Below are 24,039 nucleotides of genomic sequence, written 5' to 3'. Positions count from 1 at the left end.
AAAAATACATGTACTGAGGAACCAGACACAAACGGATAACTTCATTCAGTGAATTCACATGGGGCTGTTCTTTGAATAGACTAATTAAGTGTGAGTCTTAGACTAGAGGAGTAAAAGAGAGGCTGACCATTGGTGCAAATGGTTTGCCATGTTCCATTAGTTATATTAGCTACACTATTTTTATTTTTATCTGCAGAATTGTAATGGAAAAAAAGCAAATACTTATTGTATTGAAAAAGCATAGATTCAAATAGGATATAAATCCATCATAGGATAAAAAAAAAGGTCTTCTATCCATTATAAAAATAATTCAATTTTTACTGTCCAAGTCCTCATATGATATTTCTTTGTGGGGATTCTGCAAATTGTATTAATTTTTTTATTCCATAGTTATATAATGCCATATATAGTTAGGGTTAGCTTTATATTTTCTGTATAATTGCTTTACATATCTGTTTTCTTTTGTGTCTGATGACTTAATCACTAGTTCCACCATTTTGATTTATACATTTTACATATTTATTACCAATTCCAGGTACTAGCCGAAGTCACGGAAAGTGCCAAAGCTGCAGCTAAAGTAAAAAATGAAGTCCAAGGTGTGAAAGATAAAGCACAAAAAATTGTAGATGAAATCGATTTAGAAAAAGTGAAAGCAGAGACTAAACTGGAGGCAGCTAAACCAGCATTAGAAGAAGCAGAAGCTGCACTGAATGTGAATAAAATTCTTACATTTTGATTAGTTTAGCACTATTTGAGTCACCTGTGAGAGAAAGGCTAGAGCCACCAACATGCAGTTGTCACTTGATTTTGACTGCTATCATCAGCTGTTCACAATTAGTGGTCGTGTCTTGGATGAATATTTATGGAGCTCACTTTTTCCCTTAAACACATAGAGATTATTTTATAGTATTTGTTCTTCCACCCTAATACTTGATGATCATGAAGGTGCAAATCTTTCAAAAAATTATCAGGTATTCTAAAGGCATATGTATTCTGAATTCAAGAGAATACTTGTGCTGAAAGAATGTTTTTTCTTCATACTTAGCTAGTTGTGTCTTTCTTTTAAGACAAATAAAAGTCTGTCTTTTCCTTCACCAAAAAAATGTTTAAATTGGAGAGAAACAGGAAACCAAGGGGATTCAGGGTGATCAGAATCAGGGTTAAGAAATTTGGAGACATTGCTGTGCTACTTAATTTCATTTTTCTGCTCTGAACAATTAAAAAGTAAAGAACTCTAGAATCAGAAACAATGATGTATTATATTTTTAAGGCCTTCTGTTCCAGTTACCAGAATTTATGTGACAAAAAATATGGAGTGGAAAAAGCCAGAAAAGGAGCATTGTTTGCTCTTACACTGACATTTAGATAATGAGATAAATGAAACTTCAAAAAATGGTCACAAAAATCACTTATAAAATGTGTGGACTCATACATTTTCCTGTGGTTTCTATAATGTGTCTGTACTTCTTCTAGACAGGTAGTTGCATGCATGTATTTTGTAGACACAATATGTTAGTTTTGAAGTTTGCAATCGTTATTGAACAAAGCAAAGTGTCAGTGATATTACTGGAAAACAAAGTAAAAAAGTGGTATCTCATACCTATAATAACTTAAAACCCAACAAAAATAACCAAATCCATCTCAGAATAAATGGTGACACTTAACCCTTAAAAATCTAAATTACTATTTTACCAAGGAAACTGCTTTTAATTAAGTCCTGTGCAGTTTTACAATATACTTTTCTTCAGTCACTTAGACTGACAAGTTAAGTTAATGCTGCTGTTCCATGTATATAAATTTGATTTTTGAGTGATATCTTTAGCATTGGAAAAATATTCTTGTCTAATATATATTCATTAAGATTATTGAAGTTTCATGAACTATGGAATTTATTAAAGTAATCTCAGTTACTTGCTTTCTTTGTATGTATTTAGTACAAAATTGCCTCAGAGAAAAGTATGACAAACAAACATTAAAATCAAGATACTGAATGGGAAAATAGAATAATGGTATTGATGCAGGATTCTGTTACATTTTTCTTCAAATAGACCATCAAACCAGTGGATATTGCTACTGTTAGAAAACTTGCAAAACCTCCTCACCTAATTATGAGAGTCATGGACTGTTGTCTTCTACTATTCCAAAAGCAAGTAGATCCAGTTACCATGGATCCAGAAAAGCCTTGCTGCAAGCCATCATGGGGAGAATCATTAAAAGTAAGTAGAGTTTTCAAATGGTGTTTCTTGAATATCAGAAATAGCAAGTCCATATCAGAGAATTTATGATGCTGTTTACTCAAAACGGGACAGAATTTTGTAAAAAGGCAAACAGATGGTTTTAAGGTAGGGATAGTATATAAATGGAGTTTATTTGGTAGCAAGTAGTAGGTGAATTGCTTACAGACTTTTGCAGTAGGAGCTTTAGATTTTCCTTGTCCTGTTCCTGGCATATGACCTGGTGGCAAATAAATAAATAAAGAAATCATACCAATCACGTTAACCATACATGAGATAAGGGTGTTCTGAAAAACCCCTCTTTCTCTTTGGGAGCTTGTAGGTTCACATTTAAACAGTCTTTTCTGATCCTCCCAGGCTCCTTGATTGTTTGAAAGATTATTTGACTAACAGATAGTAGCTTTTCCCATTCTGCATTTCAATATTCCTGGCCCAAATTCCTTGGTCAGACAGCCATCTCTTCCTTCTGGACTTTGATCTTCTCTCAGGATATTCTTTTATTTCCATGTCTTCTGCTGCCATTCTTTGATTTCTGTCCTATCTCTATTAGTGTATTAATTTGCCAATATTATCGCCTTCATGCAAATGAAGAAAAATTACGTGCTTTTTATTTAAGCTTTTCCAGCAATTAAGAAATCTTCAAAACTTCTTATTTTTCACTGACATAATGAAATGGGATAAGCAGTTATTCTCTAAGTTGCCTTTAACATCTTAAACATTTATTGGAAAAAAGTTAAACCCAATTATTTCCCTTTCCAGAAGAATTTTGATCACATTTCACAAATGCATAAGCATTTTTTTTGCATTCTTTAGATAAGTTACAAATATATGTCTGAGGCTTTAACTTCAATTTTTTTTATGAAATGCTGCTTCTTTAATGCTCTTTAAATGGCAGCACAGGAATATGGAAGATGGAAAGTACATCAATAACTGTCAAGCCTAGTTACTGGAGTATAACCGCTTAAAACTAAAATAATTGAAGGCATGTGGGAGGAGTTACAACTGACTAGCACACTTTTTAACTATATGAATTATCTCTTTTTACAGAAGAATTTTAGGAACACTTTTTTAACATACTCATCTATGAACGAGCTTTTGAATGTAAAAGGTGTAAATAGCTTATAAATATCCTGTGTTGGTTTTTGCAGCTTATGAGTGGCCCATTCTTGCAGAGTCTACAGCAGTTTCCTAAGGATTCAATCAATGAAGAGACAGTAGAATTACTCCAGCCTTACTTTAACATGGAAGACTATACACTGGAGTATGGTAAAAAGGTGTGTGGTAATGTGGCAGGACTCCTGTCTTGGACACAAGCCATGGCAATATTTTATGCTGTTAACAGAGAAGTCTTACCTCTTAAGGTAATACATCATCTCTTGCTTTGTGTTTGTTTTCCATGTAATTTAATTTCATTTGCTTTAATAGTAGTAGGATTTAAAAAATATATTTAGATAACTTTATTCAGACATAATTGCCTGTAGACTGTAGTGGCTAAGGATGATAAGAGCAGAAAAAACCCATATCCTTTTCTTGATTCTAGACAGAACACAGAACAAAAAATTAGCCTAGATTAAATTTATGTGCTCTGGTTTACTGTGTACAGTGAAAGGTGTTTTCAGTCTTTGTTTTTATTATGTTATAATTACTTTATAATTGTTTTTAAAAAGTTATACCAGGATCTTCATTGCTTTTCTGAAGAGTCCTGCAAACAGAGGTTTGCAGCTATTTTACCTTCTTTGCTTTCATACGATAACTTAGAGGGAGTGAAGGGCTGATATCTTGTGCAAATATGGGCATTCTGAAGAGATTCGGGGCTCACATCAATAAAGGAGTTATGTTGCAATAGTGGCAGCCAAACTCAGTAAAACATTTTTAGGAGTCATTTTTACATTAGCGTGGGTGTTCTTTTTGATGTTTGTGAACATCTGAATAAAACCAACTTTATCAGTGGTAAAAACCATATAAAAACTCAAAGGCAGTGTTTCTTGCTTTTTGGATTCTAAACCAAGTATTTAAACCCTACATGTAACACAGTTTACAAAAAAAAAAAAAAAGTAGTAGAAGGGGAAAGCATTTGAACGGTGATTCCAAATCTTTTCCATACTTTTTGCCACTGGTAGTAATGTTATTTACAAAAGTAAAAGTAATGCAGGTGGATGATTAAAAAAAGTTATTTAATGAATTTCCTGTGTTCCGCATTAATATCAGTTTAGGGGCAATGGGAAGATTCACTGGTTTAGGACCATGGTTTTCTAGTGGGTAAAAGCTATATTGTTAGCTGATAAAGGACCAGTCTCCTGTTGTTATGATTGTTGATCACTACAGAATGTACCAATAAAAAAGAAATAATAAAGCATATAATCAAGCAAGAAGATTGAGTGATTGTTCCTCTAGGCTAATCAGTATGTACAGATCAGAAACCTTACTTCCTTAACCAGCTTCTTTAAATGTAAATTTTTAAAAAAGAAATAGAGTTAACAATACGTAGTAGGAACCTTGAGTACTACATTGTTGTGTAACAAAAAAATAATATCTGCAGTATATATGTAACACAGTTTTCAGACAATATTTTTAATATTTCTATAAATATTAATATAAAATTTATTTTGATGTATTATTGTCTCATGATTACCAGCTTAGCAGGCTTAAAATAATTCATTGAAGTATATTCAAATCTTGCATGATTATTGTTTTAATATTTCTTCTCTTTGCAGACTAACTTGGCAAAACAGGAGGGCCACCTGAAAATAGCTAATGCAGAATTAGCAAAGGCTCAGGAGGCATTAGGTGAAAAGCAAGCTGAACTGGATAAAGTGCAGGCAAGGTTTGATGCAGCGATGACGGAGAAAATGGTGAGATAGAAGTATTGTAGTATTATGAAAAATGCTTGCATACAATACTGTTATGTAATTGGGATTTGATACAAACACGCGTTTAGGGCCTGCTACCTTAAATGACATGGATGAGGTTCAGGTATAAAAATAAGAGATTTAAATCTACGTTCTCTCATATTTCCTTCTTTCTGTGAATAGGCACATGTTAGACAATAGATACACTTAGTGTTCTCAAGAATGAGTTTTAAACAAATAAAATAGTCATAATTAATATAAGAGGATGAAAAAATATATAAAATAACTTTAAATTTTTGCTTTCTACTATTAAATTATGTAGGACATTTTTTCAATTTTAGGACTTACTGAATGATGCAGAAACATGCAGAAGAAAGATGCAAGCAGCCTCTGTGCTTATAGATGGACTGAGTGAAGAGAAAGTTAGGTGGACTCAGCAAAGTAAAGAATTTAAATCTCAGATTAACAGGTATCAAATTCATCAGGGAAAAAAATGCCAACAAAATACATGTAAAAACTGAAGAGCTAGTAAGCTGTTTAGTAGCTGTAATAGTTGTACTTCATTTTCCTCCTGGAAATCTTAGTATAGTTACACAATTAAGTGAACTATCCTGGAATTTGAATTTTCCTCCCATAAGTGAATACCTGAGTGCTAAGTGCTTGTATTTCAGTTCAGAACAATACCTCCAATTTTGGAATTTATTTTCAAAGGGATTCTTTCTAGTGCAGTTATGTGCCTGTAGTACAGCTGCCTCTCCTGTCACCCTAGCACTGCACCTCGATCCAACGTTACTGGGGAAGTGAAATTTTCAGATAGGTGGGAGGTAGGGATGATCTAAGGCTGACACTGAGAAGGAAAAAGGAAGACTTCATAGCCTAATGCTGGATAGGAAAAGAAGCATCCCTTTTGATACTAGTTATGGCATATTTGAATAAAAGAAGGAGGCCTAGAGACCAGACAATAACCCTTGTCATATACTCTGTGTGTTGAAACACATGGGACAGTAGGCCTATTCTGAGAAACTTGGAAACTTGGGAGTTCCCATTGTGATGCTGTCCAAATGACAAAATGTTGAGCAGCCTAGGAGCCAGAGATCCTGGCTGTCTAGAAAACAGGAAACCTGTCAAAATGGTTGCTAAAGGTAAAGAGCTTGAAAGTTTAGGCTCGGCTTCTGTGGAATGCTTCTGTTTCCATAAATTTCCTATGGGGAAATTGGGCATTTCTGGTGAGGTTTGCTCATTCCAAGAGAATTAAGCTTGTAGCTTTTGATAAATATTGTTTTGCAGACATATTTTTAAGAGATAAACCAAATTCTTGCTTCAGTTATGAAAGAAAGAATAGTTGTCATCAGGGCTTTATTACTTTGTAGGGGTGAAGATAATGTTTTCATATGATACTACTCAAGTTTTGCCACAAAAACATTTTGGAAAAACAAAGAAACTATTTGTTGTTCTCAAAGAGCAACAGTTCTCTCCTTAAATTGTCCTCAGAACAGAAATCTTCTTATGTTTCAAAAGCTGGTTGTCTAAAAGAATAGAAATTGAAATTGTACATCACCTTTTGATTATTATTTTGTTCCTTTTCTAGACTTGTGGGAGATGCACTGCTCTGCACAGGTTTTCTTTCATACTGTGGACCTTTTAATCAAAATTTCAGGAAGCTTTTGATTAAAGATTTATGGGAAGCAGAGATGAGAGCCCATAAAATCCCCTTTTCTGAAAATCTGAACCTGATTTCTATGTTGGTAGATCCGCCAACAGTAAGTTCTTGATGCTTGGTGGGTTTCATTTTAATTTCAATTAATATATTCTGTGACTGTTAGCAAGCATTATGCTTGCTTAGAACAGAACTATAATCCCTAATATTGCTGTGCAGTATAGTTCTGTGGTTTCCAAATGTTCTTGGAAATATCTACTAACCATCTGAGTACTGAGCAATGTTTAGAAAGATAAACAAGTTATATATTATAAACAAGTGACATAGACAATTAGACAATTGCCAGAAAGATAGTGCACTTTCAAGTATCTTATTCTGAGAACCCATCGCCACAGCTATAGATCACATATCTACTAAAACACTGTGTTTCATTGTTAGCTTTTGGTTCTGTCAATATTATTTGGGTTTGGTTTCAAAAATAAATTTTATATCAAAGAGAACATTTAAAAAAAAACATATCAATTCTTTTCATTCAATGTGAATGTATGAGAAATCAGATGACAACGCCAGAATCTTCAAGTTTCCTTCAGTAAATATTAATCCCCCAAAGCTCTCTCAGCCTGTTTTTTTCTTAATTGATCCCAATGTTTAATTTGGCTGTCAAGCTGCCTTTTGACTTTCTTACACTTTATAAATATATTTTTTATCATTCTATATAGTTAAAGACATCCATAAAATAAACTCCTGGAAATATTTTTCCATCTACATTCATCATTTTTCAGCAGGTTCAGATATGCATCCCCTTTGGCTTGATGTCCACATTATTTCTTAGAACAATAGTAACTGAAGGTTAATTCCAGTGAGATTTTATTCCAAACTACTTTTTTTTTTTTTTTCCCTTTCTTTAGATTAGTGAGTGGAATCTTCAAGGACTGCCTGGAGACGATCTCTCAATTCAGAATGGTATCATTGTCACTAAGGCAACTAGATACCCGCTTTTGGTAGACCCACAAACTCAAGGAAAATCATGGATTAAAAAGAAAGAACAGGATAATGAATTACAGGTGAACAGTGTTTTAAAGGAATAATGTGCTGTATTATATTCCTTCAAACATTATTGCTTTAGGGTGTGTCTGCATTTGAGTCAGTGTAACTCTCATATACACATATTGAGATAACCTTAACTTGTATGGAGACTGACGATGATGTAGAGGCATCAGCAGGCAACTTGACCAGAGCTGTAAATCCCATTCAAGGACTTGGAAAAGATTGTATTTTAAGTAAATACTGGTACGAAATCTAGCAAAGAGTATGAAAGAGAAGGACATAGCCTCATGTTCAATATTGGTATGTCCCCTACACAGAGGGCAAAGTGGTGAAAAGTATAACAAAAGAGTATAATATGAAATTATTAAATGAGAATAAATTGGGCAACTATTAGTAAGATTATAGACAAAGGCAGGATAACTTATAGCTTTGAAAATGTAGGCAAAGTACTTGAACTGATGCGGTCCAGAATTTAGAACCCGAGGTGGAATTCATATACGAAGTTATTGCTGTAAAAGCAAATTGAGGACAACCAGTTAAAACCAAATCCAAGACAAATTTGTGCATCCTAACGTTACTGCAGTTTTAATAGCTCTTTTATAGCTTCAGGCAATAGAGTTAAATGTCTGCTCATAATATAATACAAAGATGTTCACATGTCACCTGTAGCCTGCATCACAAATGAATTTTTCACAAATGAAGTAGCATGGGAAAAGGAGCCTGCATTTTAAAACCGTTAAACTAAATGTTGCAAAATCTCATATGTCCTCCTGAATCTCAATAAATTTTCAGGGTTTTAGGATCTCTAGATTTTGAAGATTTTAAGTCTTGGAAGTAAAGTGGATGTGAAGTTCTTGCTTAGCATTTTATTATTAATAAAGCAAACTGTAGAACCACAGAAAAGTTGAGTTTGGAAGGGATCTCTGAAGATCATCTAGTCCAGCCTCCCTGCTCAGAGCAGGATCTTCTAAAGCAGGTTGCCCAGGACTGTGTCCAGTCAGGTTTTGAATCCTCCAAGGATGGAGAGTTCAGCACCTCTCTGGGCAACCTGTTTTAGTGTTCAGCCACCCTCACAATAAAGTTTTGGGTTTTTTTCTTACGTTTAAATGGCATTACCTATATTGCAATTTGTGCCCATTACATCTTGTCCTGTTACTGTGTGTCACTAAGAAGGGTCTGTCTCCCTGTTCTTCATTCTCACCCACTAGGTATTTATATACATAGGTAAATACCCTTGTGAGCCTTCTTGAGGCTAAATAATACCAGCGCTCTCAGCCTTCCTCATATATCAAGTGCTCCAATCCCTTAATAATCTTAGTGGTCCTTTGCTGGACTCACTTCGGTGTCTCTCTTATACTGGGGAGCCCAGAACTAGACAGAGGACTCCAAATATGTGTCTCCAGTATGGAGCAGAGGGGAAGGATTGTCTTCATCAATCTGCTGGTAATGTTTTTCCTAATGCAGCCCAGAATGCTGTTGACCTTTGCTGCAAAGGCAGATTGCTGGCTAATGCTGAACTTGTCCACCAGGACATTTCAGTAGAATGGCCCTATTTCATACCTGCAGAGAAAATCTTGAAAATAATATGAGAACTTTCTGAAAATCAAAATCTAGGAAGCAATACAAAAGGAGTGTTTTATTTACTTTGTTTTTTAATGGTTTCATATATTATGAATCCCATTTCATGATATTTCAAGGATCTGAGTTCATAATATTGTAACAACAATTCATTTGTTAGACTGAATTCAGGTTTCCAGAAAGAATTTCTCAAGGTTTCAAAGCTAAAATTAGAAAAGCTAGTCCTCAGGACATAGAATAGAACATTAAAAGAAGTTAGGTGTCTCTGATTTCAAAAATATATGTAACATCTTCAATTCCCAATAATCTGTACCATTTTTATTTGGTACATCATTATTCTCATAATGAAATTTTGTGGATTCCATTACAGCCAATCTTTTAATTCACCTTTTTATTGTACTTTTCATTGTGTACACAGGAAGTATTTCTGCATAAATTGCTGCATGGTCAATGTTTATTACTTTCTTTAAAATGCAACTAACAAAAACAATGAAAAAATGTTCATAATTTCATAGTTAGATCTGTGGTTTTCATATAAGACTTTGCAGAAATGTTTTTATCCTTAAATCAATTTATAATTTATGTTTTGAGGTAACGACTTTGAATGACAAGTATTTCCGTACACACCTAGAAGATAGTCTTTCACTAGGACGATCACTCGTGATTGAAGATATAGGTGAAGAGTTGGATCCAGTCCTTGATAATATATTAGAAAAGAATTTCATGAAATCTGGAACTTCTTTTAAGGTTAGTAATCAAACAAAAGACCTGGAATAAGTAGTTGGCTTTGTGATGAATGATATTTTACCCTTTTATTCCAAACCTCTGCTGAATCAGGTAAACTTTGTATTCAGTAGGGTAATGTGAAGAATCAAACAGAACTAATAAAATATAGGAGACAGAGCCTCAACTGAGTAGTAAGTTCATGAGACTAAAATTTGAGTTTAACTACTGAAGTTACTACTGAAGATTCAAAACTGGAACCAGTTATGTCTATTCTATTGAATGTTTACAATACTTTCTATTGATTTTTCAAGCAATTTCATGTTACACCTTTTAACAGGATTAATGGAATTGAAAAAGTCTCTCTCTCTTCCTAGTGTGGAGCACTGATTATGGCAACTGGAGAATCTTTAGTCTGGAATAGAGCTGTTTTCTAATGGAACAAGCGAAAAAGCACAAAGTTTTAATAATATTAAGTATATTCCCAACCTTGAAAAATCATGAGTCTTTCTGACCTTCATTGGATAAAGAAATCACTCCCAAATTTTAAAAGCAACCTCCCTTCAAACATCCTGCAAAAAAATGACTGCACATGCTGTATAATTCCACATGTATTTTTCTCAAATAATCTTAATTAACTGGCTGGGATATGAGAGAAATGGTAGACCAGATTATTAATGATAATGAAAATAAAATGATTGCTATTTTTGTGAATTCGTTTTACTTTGAGTGTCAGAGCAAACAATATGCTTAAGGGAGTGGCTTGGTCCTACTCTTTCTTAAGCCAGGTATTTGAAATGGCCTTGGAGGGTCATACACAGTGATCAGATTTCCTTGTGCACATGCAGCTTTCAAGTTAGACAGCTGATTTGGACTATCTTAACTTCTGTAAAAATTTCTGTCAAAAACTCTGAATGAATTTATAGTATATAAATTTATAGTATGTAAATTTATATTCTTTATGATCCGCTTACTCTTAATAAATAGAGAACTAATTTCCAATAATTAATGTTCCATTGTTGGATCAAATAATTTTTTTTCCCTGAACACAAGAGAACAATGATTTCTCCAAAGGTCAGTAGTTTATATCGTTTTCATCTTAGATGTGATTAGAAGCACAAAACCTAAGTCAAATGGCATTTCAAATAATGTATTTTTTTTATGGTCAATATTATTGAGTCAAATAAAGTTCATTTTCCTCTGCTTAATACTATTCTAACTTACGCCACAGGTGAAAGTTGGCGATAAGGAAGTAGATGTTATGAGTTCATTTAGACTGTACATTACTACAAAGCTACCCAATCCTGCTTTCACGCCTGAAATTAATGCAAAAACATCAATTATTGATTTTACTGTTACAATGAAAGGACTTGAGGATCAGTTACTAAGAAGAGTAATTCTTACTGAAAAACAGGTAACCTAACAGTACACACAAACTATAGTGATGCTTACACTTTTTTTTTTATTTAACTGTTTTCAGGATGTAGCAAAAAAGAAATGTTCAAACGGAAAAAAGACATCAGCCATTTCCTAAAATTTTATTCAGATTCAGTATAGAAATTTCCAAATAACAAAAATACACCTTGAGGATCTTCCACATATGACTGTCAGTATGACAGAAAAATTAAGTACAAGCATTTGGCATTAATAAGTTACTGAATAAGGTACTGAATAAACACTGCTTTTTTTTAAAAAAAAAAGTTATAAAAACACATTTTAGATGCCTGAAAATGTAAAAATGTGTATTTTGTGACTGGATCCAACTTTTCACCCATATCTTCAATCATATTTCATAAACTTGAAAATACAGCAAATAAATTTTAAGTATGACTTCTAGTTACAGTCCCTAAAGTGTCATGCCGTTTTCTTGTTTTTTACTAATAGGAACTAGAGGCAGAAAGGATTAAACTTATGGAAGATGTAACTTTTAATAAGAGGAAGACGAAAGAACTGGAAGACAATCTTCTGTACAAATTAAGTGCAACCAGAGGTTCTGTATCAAAGGATTAAGCAGATTAGGCAGATTAAGCTGATTCACATTAGAACCTTTCCATACAGAAATTGATTTATCCATCCAAGATATAGTAAGAGAACATCCAATGGTAGAAATTTGAAGTATGGTGATTTACAGGAGTATGAGGGATTTTGTACTGTAGCATGCCACTATATACAACCCTAGACACTAACTTGTTTTTAACACCTAAACAAGTTTTATGAAACAAATCAATTTCTTGAGAGCTTTCTGCCCCTCCAATGAGATAAGGTATCTGATCATGGGCAAATCCTTAACCCATTCAAAATGCAAAGTAAAATGGGCTAGCTTAAATGGTGTTGAAAGTCTTTTGCAGTATATTAGGAGCCTGTACATGATCAATTACTATGTCTCTGGTGGAAAAAAAAAGATGATAACTTCCAGAAAATCAATCAGTAAGTACTTGAGATACATGAATACTGTTGTGCAACCATTGTCTTTAGGACCCTAAGTCTTTCTGACTTTGAGTGTACCAATCAACACACTTTAAAATAATTGTACTGTGTATGAATCCATATGTTATGTGCATAAGAAAGCTGACTTCTCTAGTACATGCTGCAAAGCTGTTGGTATAGATACATTCATATTGACATAGGTTGAATGCATTTGTCTATCATGCTGAATATAAAAATAATTTTTAGTAATACATATCCTGTTTGGTCTCCATTTTAAAAGTTTTCTGCAGTTCAGTAAATCATTTCCATGTTATAAATAATTCCTGTAATTTGGCTTTTTGATTTTTACATACATAAAGTGAAAAAAATGTTACTAAAATGTCCTAAACATCCAATATTTGACTTTTTAGGTTCACTAGTAGATGATGAATCCTTGATTGGTGTCCTGCAAACAACAAAGCAAACAGCTGCTGAAGTAGCTGAAAAGTTGTCTGTGGCAGCAGAAACTGAGGTGAAGATCAACACTGCTCAGGAGGAATATCGACCTGCTGCTACACGTGGAAGCATTCTTTATTTTCTTATTACAGAAATGAGCATGGTCAATAATATGTATCAAACTTCACTGGCTCAGTTCTTGAAGTTATTTGATCAATCCATGGCCAAGTAGGAAGACACAGATTTTTCTACTATTTAGATATTTGTCTTTCCAAAGTATTTGCTGCTGTTAACATGCTTTCTTTGTGCTTTGTTTTCATGACTCAGATCTAAGAAATCTCCTTTACCTCAGAAAAGAATCTCAAATATTATTGAGTATCTTACCTTTGAAATTTACTCATATTCTATTAGAGGCTTGCATGAAAACCACAAATTCCTCTTTACACTCCTCCTGACATTAAAAATTGATCTTGAGAGAGGACACGTGAAAAACAGAGAGTTCCAGGTACTCATTAGAGGTAAGTTTAAAAAAATTATGTTATATATAGAGCTAATTTCAACTTTTGAAACTTTTATACCATTTCAAAGTGTGATTTTTTGGCTGCGTGGTTTCTACCAATAGTGGGAGCTGCCTCTGTCCTTACCCCTGCTGTGGTCCAGTGAAGTTAGATGCAGTTCCCCATCTCAGTTCTATTGCTGCCATTTACCCAGGCTGTGTTCTATCCTGAGATCAAGATGATAGTTCTGCTTGTCTCCATCTATTGGTTTAATAATTGTATATTTTTGTATTATGTTTGTATCCTTATTTTTATAAATTAGGTGACTTCTTGCTCCTTTGCTTCTCAGCTTTGATGGAGCTGAATGAAGCTATCTTCTAAGTTGCCAGAACAGCTCCATATAAATTCCAGCAGGTGCTACAGTCTTTTTATCAGTTTCAGCTTAAGTTTTCTCTGACTTTTGCCAACCAGTTAACACTGACTTTCAGAGAACATAATGTGTTTCTGTGGCCGAATTGGCCAGGTCTGCTTCCTCTGTGCTCTGTGAATTTGTGCCTCTGCTGAAAAATGTGATCAGGATTGCTTATGCCGAGGTCTGTCTAAAACCTGTTTGAATTTTACAGTGTTCAAATGAATCTTGCAAAGGTCTAATGTCAAAATAGTGAACCTATATTTGAAGATCAATATCTGCCTTTAATGAAACAAAATGGATAGGAAACAAGACAAAATTCACTTTCTGTTATGCTTTCCAGTTTGTCATAATGGTTTTATCCTTTGAGAATGGTATCCAGCTACCAATTTACCACTGATGTCAGGCAGGGCATGCTTGGATATGCTTTCAAAATGAAAATGTCTGCTTTAGTAAAGCATTAAACATGGAACCATATATCTTGGCTTCTCAGCTCATGGATTCTTGTTTTGCCAGAGGAAAATATACCTTGGGCATGTGAAACAGAAAGTGGTCACTTACCCATTTTTAACTAATGAGAAATCTGTAATAAAGTACAGGAGTACTTTTAGCAATTTTCATGTAGAACATATGATTGCAGTTTCCTGCCTAGCTTTACCACAGGTGATCTAATAGTGAGAAATTCTTCTGGTGTATAAAATGACACCAAGGTAACAATAGATTTTCTATAATTATTCACATGATATTAAATAAAATTGGAAAGTGGGCAGATGCCTATCCAAATTGTCCTGGATTCTTAGGTATCTTCTGCAATGAATTATTTGTTCAATTTTCCTCTTTGGTTGAGCAGTTCTTGGTGCGAAATGAATGCCATGTTACCAAACATTATCAGGCAGCTGAAGAAAGGATTTATTTGAAAAATAAATCTCTCTTCCTCTTCTTTCCATGTCTTTTCCAGGGGAGCTTTCATGGCTTATCATCAGCAATATTATCAGGGGATGTCTCAGTGAAATAAGCATTGCTATTTGAAATGAAAAAGTCTCTAGAACTCATTATTCAGCTAATCTCAGGAGGTTATCAACTCTAAATCTTTCCTTCTGCTAAAGTACATAAATTTAATTTCATTCTATTTACTGTATTCCAGTAAAGCCAAACACTAGGCCTTTCCTCAATATTTTAATGCTATAGCTTAAATGTAACCTTAAGTCAGCGAAACAGAGAAAGCAGATTCCCAAATTATAGGAAAATATCCTCCCATGATGGTGACATAGAATTTTTATTAAAACTTTAGAAGGAAATAAAATCCAAAAGATAGGAGAAAATCTAAGGAGTTAATTGACGATTTTGTAGGTATCTTGACACTTAGGTAGGTTGTAGCCTTTACCTGTAGAAAGTGAGGGACTGGCACAAATGAAGAATATGATCTCCTCTAGCAGAAAATATATTTTACTAAGAAGGTCCATAAATATTAGAGAGCGTGTTAAAGAGGAATTACAAAACATCTTTGGGTTTGTTGACCTAAATAAAAGACAGAAATATTGCCAAGTATGCTATTTTGTGGACAATTAATTAATGGTTACATCTTAAAATTAAGAAAAGTGTTTTTGGCTAAAGTGATTGTGATTCTCTCACAGAATTCAATAATTTGCAAAAATATTCCTGTTGGTCTAATGTATTAAATTTGTGAAAGATGCAATTCTGGAACAGGGTATCATTTTGTATTTAAAATGCTAATAACAGATTACAGATTTATGTAACCACTTTTTGTTATCCTCTCTTTGATTTCGATTATTTCAGTTTGCAGAGACTAAGAAGTTCTGGGATCCATAAATGGATCCCAGGCAGTTATTTCAATCTTTGTATCACAGTGCCAAAGACATAAGAGGATGCTTTAAGGAAACTTTAACAGGTAGTTACAGGAAATACAGGAAAATCAGTATTTGCACCTCAGATTTTATGAAGCAGCCCTTTCTTTCTGTGAGGTTACTGAAGCTTGTCATCCATGGTGTAAAGGGAAGGAGAAAAAGTGCAACAGTAGGAAAACTTAGTAATAAAAGCAAATGAAATATCTTTATGTTTTTGCATTACAGAAATAATTTGCATTTGTACATAGGAACTTCACATTCTTAAACAAGAGTTTGCCCCTTAATTGGCCCTTCAGTAGTTCATGAATACTTTGAAATCATATATTAATGATGTCTAATTCTGTTTCTTGATTATATCTAAGTGTATCCATGTGTGGAGGAAAGCATTGCACAAATTTTTCTAGAAACTGGAACTTTTCACATATGCCTGTGAATGACAAAATGAAAACTGATAAAATGAAAGAATTTTTTAGACATTGCATATTTAACTTATTCACATAACAAATGGCTAACCACAAGAACTTAGCAGGATTTATCAATTATTAGGTATGTATATTAATAGCAAGAATATCAAGTATTACAATGAGAAACATATTGTTTACACTTTTGTAATTCTCATTCTTCATTTAATAAGTTTGCCTCAAAAAATTAAGGTTTAAAATTTCCCCCAAAGCAAAAACTTCCCTTAGAACTGTTTACTGCTTACTTATTGAAACTTTTACTTTTTTTTAAAGTTAATTGTTCCCATTGGCATACTAACGTCCAGATTAAGCAAGGTGATTCTTGTGGTTATACTTAAAGATATTCAGTTAGCTAGGAAAATATTTAGTCTTTCTGAATCATGTGTTTATTCTTTTAAAAGAAGCAGAGCTGCTGTTTCCTGAAACTCATCACTGATATAAATATAAATAAAATTCTTGCATCCTGGAAGTCTGCAGGAAAACATCTCAAAGAATCAAATCTTTCCCTGTAAAGTCTATAATGTAAGCAGAAGAGACTTCAGGAAAATAAGAATTTCTTGCACTATAGCATTTGCAGCACCATAAACTCTTTTCTATAATGTGTCAGAATTTTAAAGTAACCCTTAGTTCTTTAGCTGCTACAAAAATACTATATATAATGTCTTCCCAACAAATTATAAAATAACAAAATTTGTGCTTTATTTAAGAAATTAAATATTCTAATCTCCTTTTCACTCCAATGATAAGTTTTTCTTCTGTTCTTCTTGCTTTCATAATTCATTTTCTCTACAATCACATTCATGAAGAATTTGAGGATGAGGTGGGTGCAGAATAAGAAAAAAGGTCTCTATGTTAAAACCTCTTGATATTCTATGGAATAATTAGACACAGCTTGTAAAAGTATTAATATATTAATTGAAATGGAACTACATCTATATTTATGTATGTAGGTTTTGGTAAGCATGTATGTATAATTGGAAAGTATTGAAATAATTATAGCTCATATATATAGACTGTATATACACACACATACATGCTCACATACATATAGGTGCTTAAAAATAATAGTTATTATTCCAAGGTGATTTTTCAGTCTGTGTGTAACAAGTTGGTGAAATTCATTATACCAGTGACCTAAATGAATAAATTATCTTGGTTCTGGAGACCACTGGAACAACACCCTCTAGTTTTCCCAAGAAGTGGCATTAATTAATTTGTGGAAGACTGGGGAAGAGGCAGCTACAACAAGAAGAAAATTATGATAAAAAGTTAAAAGCTAGTCTGTTTAAAATGGGATTGCAGTCTTATCCCAGAGGTGTTCCTTTGTATTTCCTCTTCAATCGCATATCAGAGGATGTGAAATGTGTATTATCTACTGGCTATCTGGCCTTATATATGCTATTTAAAATGAATTGTGCTTGTTAGGCTGGTCTAGGATTGATTGATTCCATCAGTCCAGAGTTTGTTTCTTCTTTTGTTGTGTTTGGGTTTTTTTCCAACGATCCCAGGAGATTACTTTGCTAACATGTGTAACGTTCTTTAGATATTATAACTATGCATTTCATTAGAGAAGAGGTAGAGGTTTGCAGCTGAGAAAATAAGACTTTCTTTTCAATTTCTTGTCTTTTTAGGAATAGTAGGATAAAATATAGACTGTCTAAGAGAAGGTCTTCAGAGGAATACTTTTATCTTTCAGATAAATATAAAATTATTTTTACTGTATTATCAGCACAGATTAAAAGATATTATAAAAAAATTTCCCATATTTCAAATGTAATCGGTATCATTGTATAAACTTATAACTACAAACTCTATGGAGCACATGATCTAAGATGAGAGGCTGAGAGAACTGGGCTTGTTCATCTTGGCAAACAGAAGACTTAGGGGAGACCCAGTAGTAACCTTCCAACACCTATGAGGCCATTAAGAAGACAGCCTGGATCTTCACAGTGGTGCACAGTAGGAAGATGAGAGACAACAGAAATAAACTGAAAAAAAGAGGTTCAGAGTGAATGTAAGGGAAACTTTTTTCATTATGAGGACAGACAAACATTAGAACACATTGTCTAGAAAGGTTGTACCATTTCCACCCTTGGAGATTTTCAAGACCAGACAGGATAAAGACCTGATTTTATCCTATAGCAGACCCTGCTTTGAGCAGGTTGGACTAGAGACCTCCTGAGGTCCCTTCCAGATTAAATTATCCTATGATCTTATGAAATAAGTGATAAGTACACAAGAGTGCAATTAGTACCCCAGTGAAAATTACATGGGCCAGAAAACATAATTTAAAAAGAAATATCAAATATATCTTGACCCCTGGAATGCCATGTGTATTTCATCAGAATGTTTTTATGTACAGGAGGTGCAGCACTGGATCTACAGGCTTGCCCACCCAAACCATTCCGCTGGATTCTTGACATGATGTGGCTAAACCTAGTGGAATTGAGCAAACTTCCACAGTTTGCAGAAATTTTGAATCAGGTGATATCTACTAATTATCTTTTTAATGTTAATAACCAGTTTCCCAATCATAATTGTGCTCCCATATTTTACATTTGGAATGCACAAGAGATGTAGTTAGGAACAAGGCCAGAGAAAATACAGAATAAAGGCATAGAAATGAACAGTTAGGTAGCATGAATAGCAGTATATTTATTTGCTCTAAATTTTTTTAATTTGCTTTATTGTATTTTGTATTATAGTCATTGAGGTAGAAGGAGAAGAGAACAGGAGCAAACAACTAGTAAAAAAGGGAGTCAATGAAAGAGGCAGAAATAAGGAGAAAGGATAAAATAGTAGAGGTATCAAAAAGGTTCAGAAAGTTAATCTATGAGTGTCAGGTTTTAAGTTACAATGTTTTATGTCTGAGTCTGATAGATTTTTACAAGTAAATTGTTTGCTGCTTGTTTTTAAATACTCATTTCCATTCCAAGGTTAACATGTTATTCAGATATGATGAGCTAGCTATAACAGTACTATTTATTTTATTGAGACATACATGAACTTATATGCACATAAGCTTGTGACGTGTTTATCAGTTATTTTCTTTACTGTGGTAAATTTATCTTTTTTTTAGTGTAGTTAAAACATTCCCCAAGCATTTCTTTTTCTGTGCCTTCTAAGCACTCCTTGTTAATCAGACTGATAGCCGGGACACTAAGTTCTTTGTGCTGTTACAGCATTGGTCAGCCAAGTCCATTTAGTGATGGCATTTAGTACCCTGAAGGATAGCAGAGATTTTATCTAAATGGTGTACCTGGAAGTGGTCTTGGCTGTTTCCCAACACTGTATAAAGGGAAGATATGGACACATACCAGCCCATTTCCTCCAGGTTTTGGTTTCTGGAGGTATCAAAACAGGATATTGAGTTACAAGAAAGTTGGAGGAATTCTAGTTAGGTCTTCACTGTGCATTGTTAGGGCACCGGAACCCAAAATGCATGCCACTGCACATTTGCTAACATTATTTAAATTTAGCCATGGGGTTATGAATTATGTATTTTCCTTTTAATTTGTAGATTGTAATGGTTCTGTTATAGGACTTTTCTAGAATTGGTAAAAACAAAATTTTAGACTCCAAAATATTTGGGCAACCTGGGTTACCTGAAAAGGCCTCTTTTTTTAAACTAATCTTTTAGCACTAAATTAAAATTGCCGTAAATTTACAAGTTGAAAAGTGACAATTAGGTGATTTTAGTAAGAGAGATGGGATCTGGGAGGGTGCCAACTAGGACATCAATAAAAAATGCAAATATGGAAATAACACCTTTTTAATACTTATTTGCATCCATTAGATATGATGTTCTATTTGGCTCATCACATTAAATGCAACTGTATCATTATCCATTTAGGTACAAACAAAATTATTTAAAGTAAGAAAAAAAAAGTTTGAAAATGGTATGCTCAGTTCTCAAGAGGTTCCTGTGTTTTTCTTTTTTTCTTGCCAGTTACAAATTTTTTTCTCCTCTAAAATTTAAGTCCTCCAGTCCCAGATGCCTAACTTAATTTAATAAAGACATGTTCCTCTTTAAACATTTAGATGACCCTGTTCCTTTTCACACCTACTACTTCCAGCCGTGGTTGAGTGAGAGATGGTACAAAGAAATATGTAATGAAAGCTTAATGATTTTACTGAGTCAACTAAAGTCCCTTTAGCTCAGTAACCTATCTCTGGCTGCAGCCTAGCTTTAAGAAGGTACCTCCTCTGCATACTCTCCTAGCAAGTGCTCAGGTTGATGTCAGTTAATGTAGAACTGAGCTATTTGCTTATAAAGTATTTTTTTTTTCATCAGACTTGGGCTATGGTTCAGAAACGGACATTTGGTGTTTATGAATCTCTCTGAATGAGTTCCATTGTAGGAAATATGTGGTTGGAAGAGGTCCCTGTATGTTCATTTCTCATTCCTCTCCCAGTCCATTCTTGATGTAGGTTGTTCTGAAACTACTTCTATTTGAAACCAAGTCAGTCAACTGGACAGGGCTCCTTGGTTTATAATAGGCATATGGAACAGATTGGTATCAGTGTGTTCCTTGTTCTCTTCCCAGTGATCTGAGAATGTTGCGGTAGTTGACTCTTCTCAGTCACTGCATTAAAGGCTCAACTGCATAGCAATATTCACTATGTTCTGTCCACCAACATCCTTCGTCCTATTAGATCGTGGGTTCTAAGAGGTGCCTAGATAATGATCATATTTGTGGTCAAATTTATTCTTTCTCAAGTCAAAAGCTTACTAGAGTCTGTTACGTTTAATTTGTGATTCTTTGGCTGACTGGACTGTACTTGGACAGATTTTTCTGTTCCTCTTAGTACTTTGTGATCAGAAGGAATAAATTAATCATGGTATGTTCCTTTTGTTGTATAGAATCCTTCTGCTAATTACTCTTTTTTCTTAAGTAGCTGCATGTCTTTGGGAGTGGAATCCATGGATAACTGATTAGCTTAAGAGTCTGCATCTTAATACTAAAATTTCTATTTGTAGGATCTTAATAGCAATTTGCATGATGTATATCTTAAATGCTATAGACTCTTAATGTTGCACATAATATATCCTAATATAATAACAGACTCTTATTAAAATACATTTACAAGGGGGTTTTACTACAGCTGAAATATATTTATATGTGTGTTAATGTTATAAATTTAGATAGCCTGTAATGAAAAAGGATGGAAAAGTTGGTTTGATAAAGATGCTCCTGAGGATGAAATTATACCTGATGGATATAATGATTCAGTTGATACCTTTCACAAGCTTTTACTCATCAGGTGAGCATCTTCAGAAATTTGAGAAATAACATACATGGTTGCATCACATGTCTCAGTCTATCGATATGCTATTATCATAATAGCATAATTTTAATTTCTGGGAGACATGAAATACAATTTAATTCACTCACATGAAATATAATTTAATTCACTCACTTCAGAGCTATCCTCTGAAGAGTCTAAAAAAGTTATTATTTCTAAAAAATATTTTTTTATAGCTTTGCATTTGTGTCATGACAAATGGAAACACAGTCACATTGCAGCCTTCTCCAAAAAGCCACTGAAAAAGTGGAATCATTCAGATAGTTTTCAAAATGATTTCTTTTTCTTTTCTTTTAAAATTAACTATTTTAAATAACTTTAAGTAATTAAAAAAAGTGAAAAGGTAAAACAGGTATTCAAAAGCCCCATGTGAAAAGTGTGCTACAAATGATTTTATTGCATCAGCTAAGATCTCTGTGGCACGGCGTGGGATAGAATGGATTTCCCCAAAGCAGCATTCAGCTGCTTTATGCATGAGATAATATCTTCCTATGTTCATTGTATAATTTCCAAGCGCTGCAACAAATAAATCAGAGACACTACAAAAAAACCAACATTAATTACTAGACCATGATTTGTCTTTAGAGCAGATTCAATCTGTGCAGTAAAAAAGGCCAGAATCTGATGGAAGAAGTACTATACTGTTATATGCTATACACCCCGAAGGGGGAAGGGAACATCTGAGTCCTAAGCCTTTAGATAATTGTCGTGGTTTAACCCCAGCCAGCAACTAAGCACCACGCAGCTGCTCACTCACTCCCCCCCACCCAGTGGGATGGGGGACAAAATCGGGAAAAAGAAGTAAAACTCATGGGTTGAGATAGAACGGTTTAATAGAACAGACAAGAAGAAACTAATAATGATAATGATAACACTAATAAAATGACAACAGCAATAATGAAAGGATTGGAATATACAAATGATGCGCAGCGCAATTGCTCACTACCCGCCAATCAACACCCAGCTAGTCCCCGAGCAGCGATTCCCCGCCCCCACTTCCCAGTTCCTATACTAGATGTGACATCACATGGTATGGAATACCCTGTTGGCCAGTTTGGGTCAGGTGCCCTGGCTGTGTCCTGTGCCAACTTCTTGTGCCCCTCCAGCTTTCTCGCTGGCTGGGCATCAGAAGCTGACAAATCCTTGACTTTGACTTTAGTTTAAACACTACTGAGCAACAACTGAAAACATCAGTGTTATCAACATTCTTCACATACTGAACTCAAAACACAGCACTGTACCAGCTACTAGGAAAACAGTTAACTCTATCCCAGCTGAAACCAGGAGAATAATAAACCTATAAATGGAAGTTTTGCAAAGTCATATGTCTTATCCAAAAGTAGTTGTTCTGGTTGGTTTTTTTCCATCAGAAAATAAAGACTTATCCCCAACACGAATGCAATCCAGTGCAGAAGAGTTGAGTCTGTACCCTAAAAGACTAACAGACCCAATGAAACATCTGCAGAATTTTACTAAAGGACAAAAACAATCTTACATTTCCCTACTTATGTTCTCAGATACAAAAGCTCTGTTTAAAATGAAGAATGTCCCAACATGATAAAGGTACCCAGAACAGGAAATTCCAGTGCAAATAGTTAATTAAGGCAAAATTGTAAGCAACCGAAAAGTATTGAACAGTCATAAGTAGAGGGAAGACTACCAGCTCTGTCTATTATTATATCTGTAAAGACAAACCTACAAACATATATATGAATGTATGTATATATATACACATATGCATATTATGAAGCAAAAATCTCTATTTCATAAAAATAGAATTTCTAATTTAAGTCTGTTCTTTGCAACAGGAAGAGGCAGTGAATTTGTGTCTTGGTATATATTTTAATTTCTAGGTCTTGGTGTCCAGACCGAACACTTTCCCAAGCCAGGAAATATATTGCAAATTCCTTGGATGAGAAATATACAGAACCAGTCATTTTGAATTTAGAAAAAACTTGGGAGGAAAGTGACACACGAACACCTCTCATCTGTTTCTTGTCTGTGGGATCTGACCCAACTATTCAGATTGATTCCTTGGCTAGAAAGCTTAAATTGGGTATGAAAGTAATTATTCATTGTCATGTGCTGAGATACAGAAGGGTAATCTAAGTAATTTCAGAGATTTTTTTTCTGAAAAGTATTTCTGAGAATCATTCTGTGTGCAGTTGGACAGTAACATTTTCAGTTCCTTTTTAATAAATTGTTATCATCCTTCCCAATGGTGATACTTTTTAAATCCCTATCTGTTAGACAATATTTACTTTTTTTTTTTTTTTTTAAATTCTGGCATGGTGACAATACTGCTTTCTTGTTTTAACTCTTAACTGCAAGCAATGTAAAAATCAGCAATCTGCTTACAAGATTACATCGTAACAAAAATACCCACAAGATCTGCATTTTTATACTCTGGACTTTATGTCTACATTATATGGAAATTTTGAAAAATTGTGCATATAAACTGAGTTGGAAGTAGATACATATATTCACAGGCTGCCCAGGGAAGTGGTTGAGTTGCCATCCCTAGAGATATTTAAAAGATGTGTAGATGTG

At 34.0% G+C, this 24,039-nt stretch overlaps 1 protein-coding gene across 1 annotated transcript in view; it reads left to right on the top strand.

The window, feature by feature from the left end:
- The window catches only part of DNAH8 (dynein, axonemal, heavy chain 8), a 154,877-nt gene that overhangs the window by 110,147 nt on the left and 20,691 nt on the right, over window positions 1-24,039 (top strand). Inside the window, exons 66-80 of the mRNA XM_010581130.1 lie at window positions 536-712; window positions 2,049-2,216; window positions 3,383-3,595; window positions 4,949-5,086; window positions 5,425-5,552; window positions 6,672-6,843; window positions 7,649-7,804; window positions 9,957-10,112; window positions 11,320-11,502; window positions 11,973-12,078; window positions 12,926-13,178; window positions 13,278-13,468; window positions 18,545-18,666; window positions 21,329-21,447; window positions 23,343-23,545. Of these exons, the coding sequence (XP_010579432.1) occupies window positions 536-712; window positions 2,049-2,216; window positions 3,383-3,595; window positions 4,949-5,086; window positions 5,425-5,552; window positions 6,672-6,843; window positions 7,649-7,804; window positions 9,957-10,112; window positions 11,320-11,502; window positions 11,973-12,078; window positions 12,926-13,178; window positions 13,278-13,468; window positions 18,545-18,666; window positions 21,329-21,447; window positions 23,343-23,545 (2,485 nt within the window). The remainder of the gene's footprint in view (window positions 1-535; window positions 713-2,048; window positions 2,217-3,382; window positions 3,596-4,948; window positions 5,087-5,424; window positions 5,553-6,671; window positions 6,844-7,648; window positions 7,805-9,956; window positions 10,113-11,319; window positions 11,503-11,972; window positions 12,079-12,925; window positions 13,179-13,277; window positions 13,469-18,544; window positions 18,667-21,328; window positions 21,448-23,342; window positions 23,546-24,039) is intronic.

This window comes from Haliaeetus leucocephalus, unplaced genomic scaffold (genome assembly GCF_000737465.1).
Source record: "Haliaeetus leucocephalus isolate CR32 unplaced genomic scaffold, Haliaeetus_leucocephalus-4.0 Scaffold752, whole genome shotgun sequence".
NCBI classification, from domain to species: domain Eukaryota; kingdom Metazoa; phylum Chordata; class Aves; order Accipitriformes; family Accipitridae; genus Haliaeetus; species Haliaeetus leucocephalus.
This window is presented reverse-complemented; position numbering and strand designations above follow the sequence as displayed.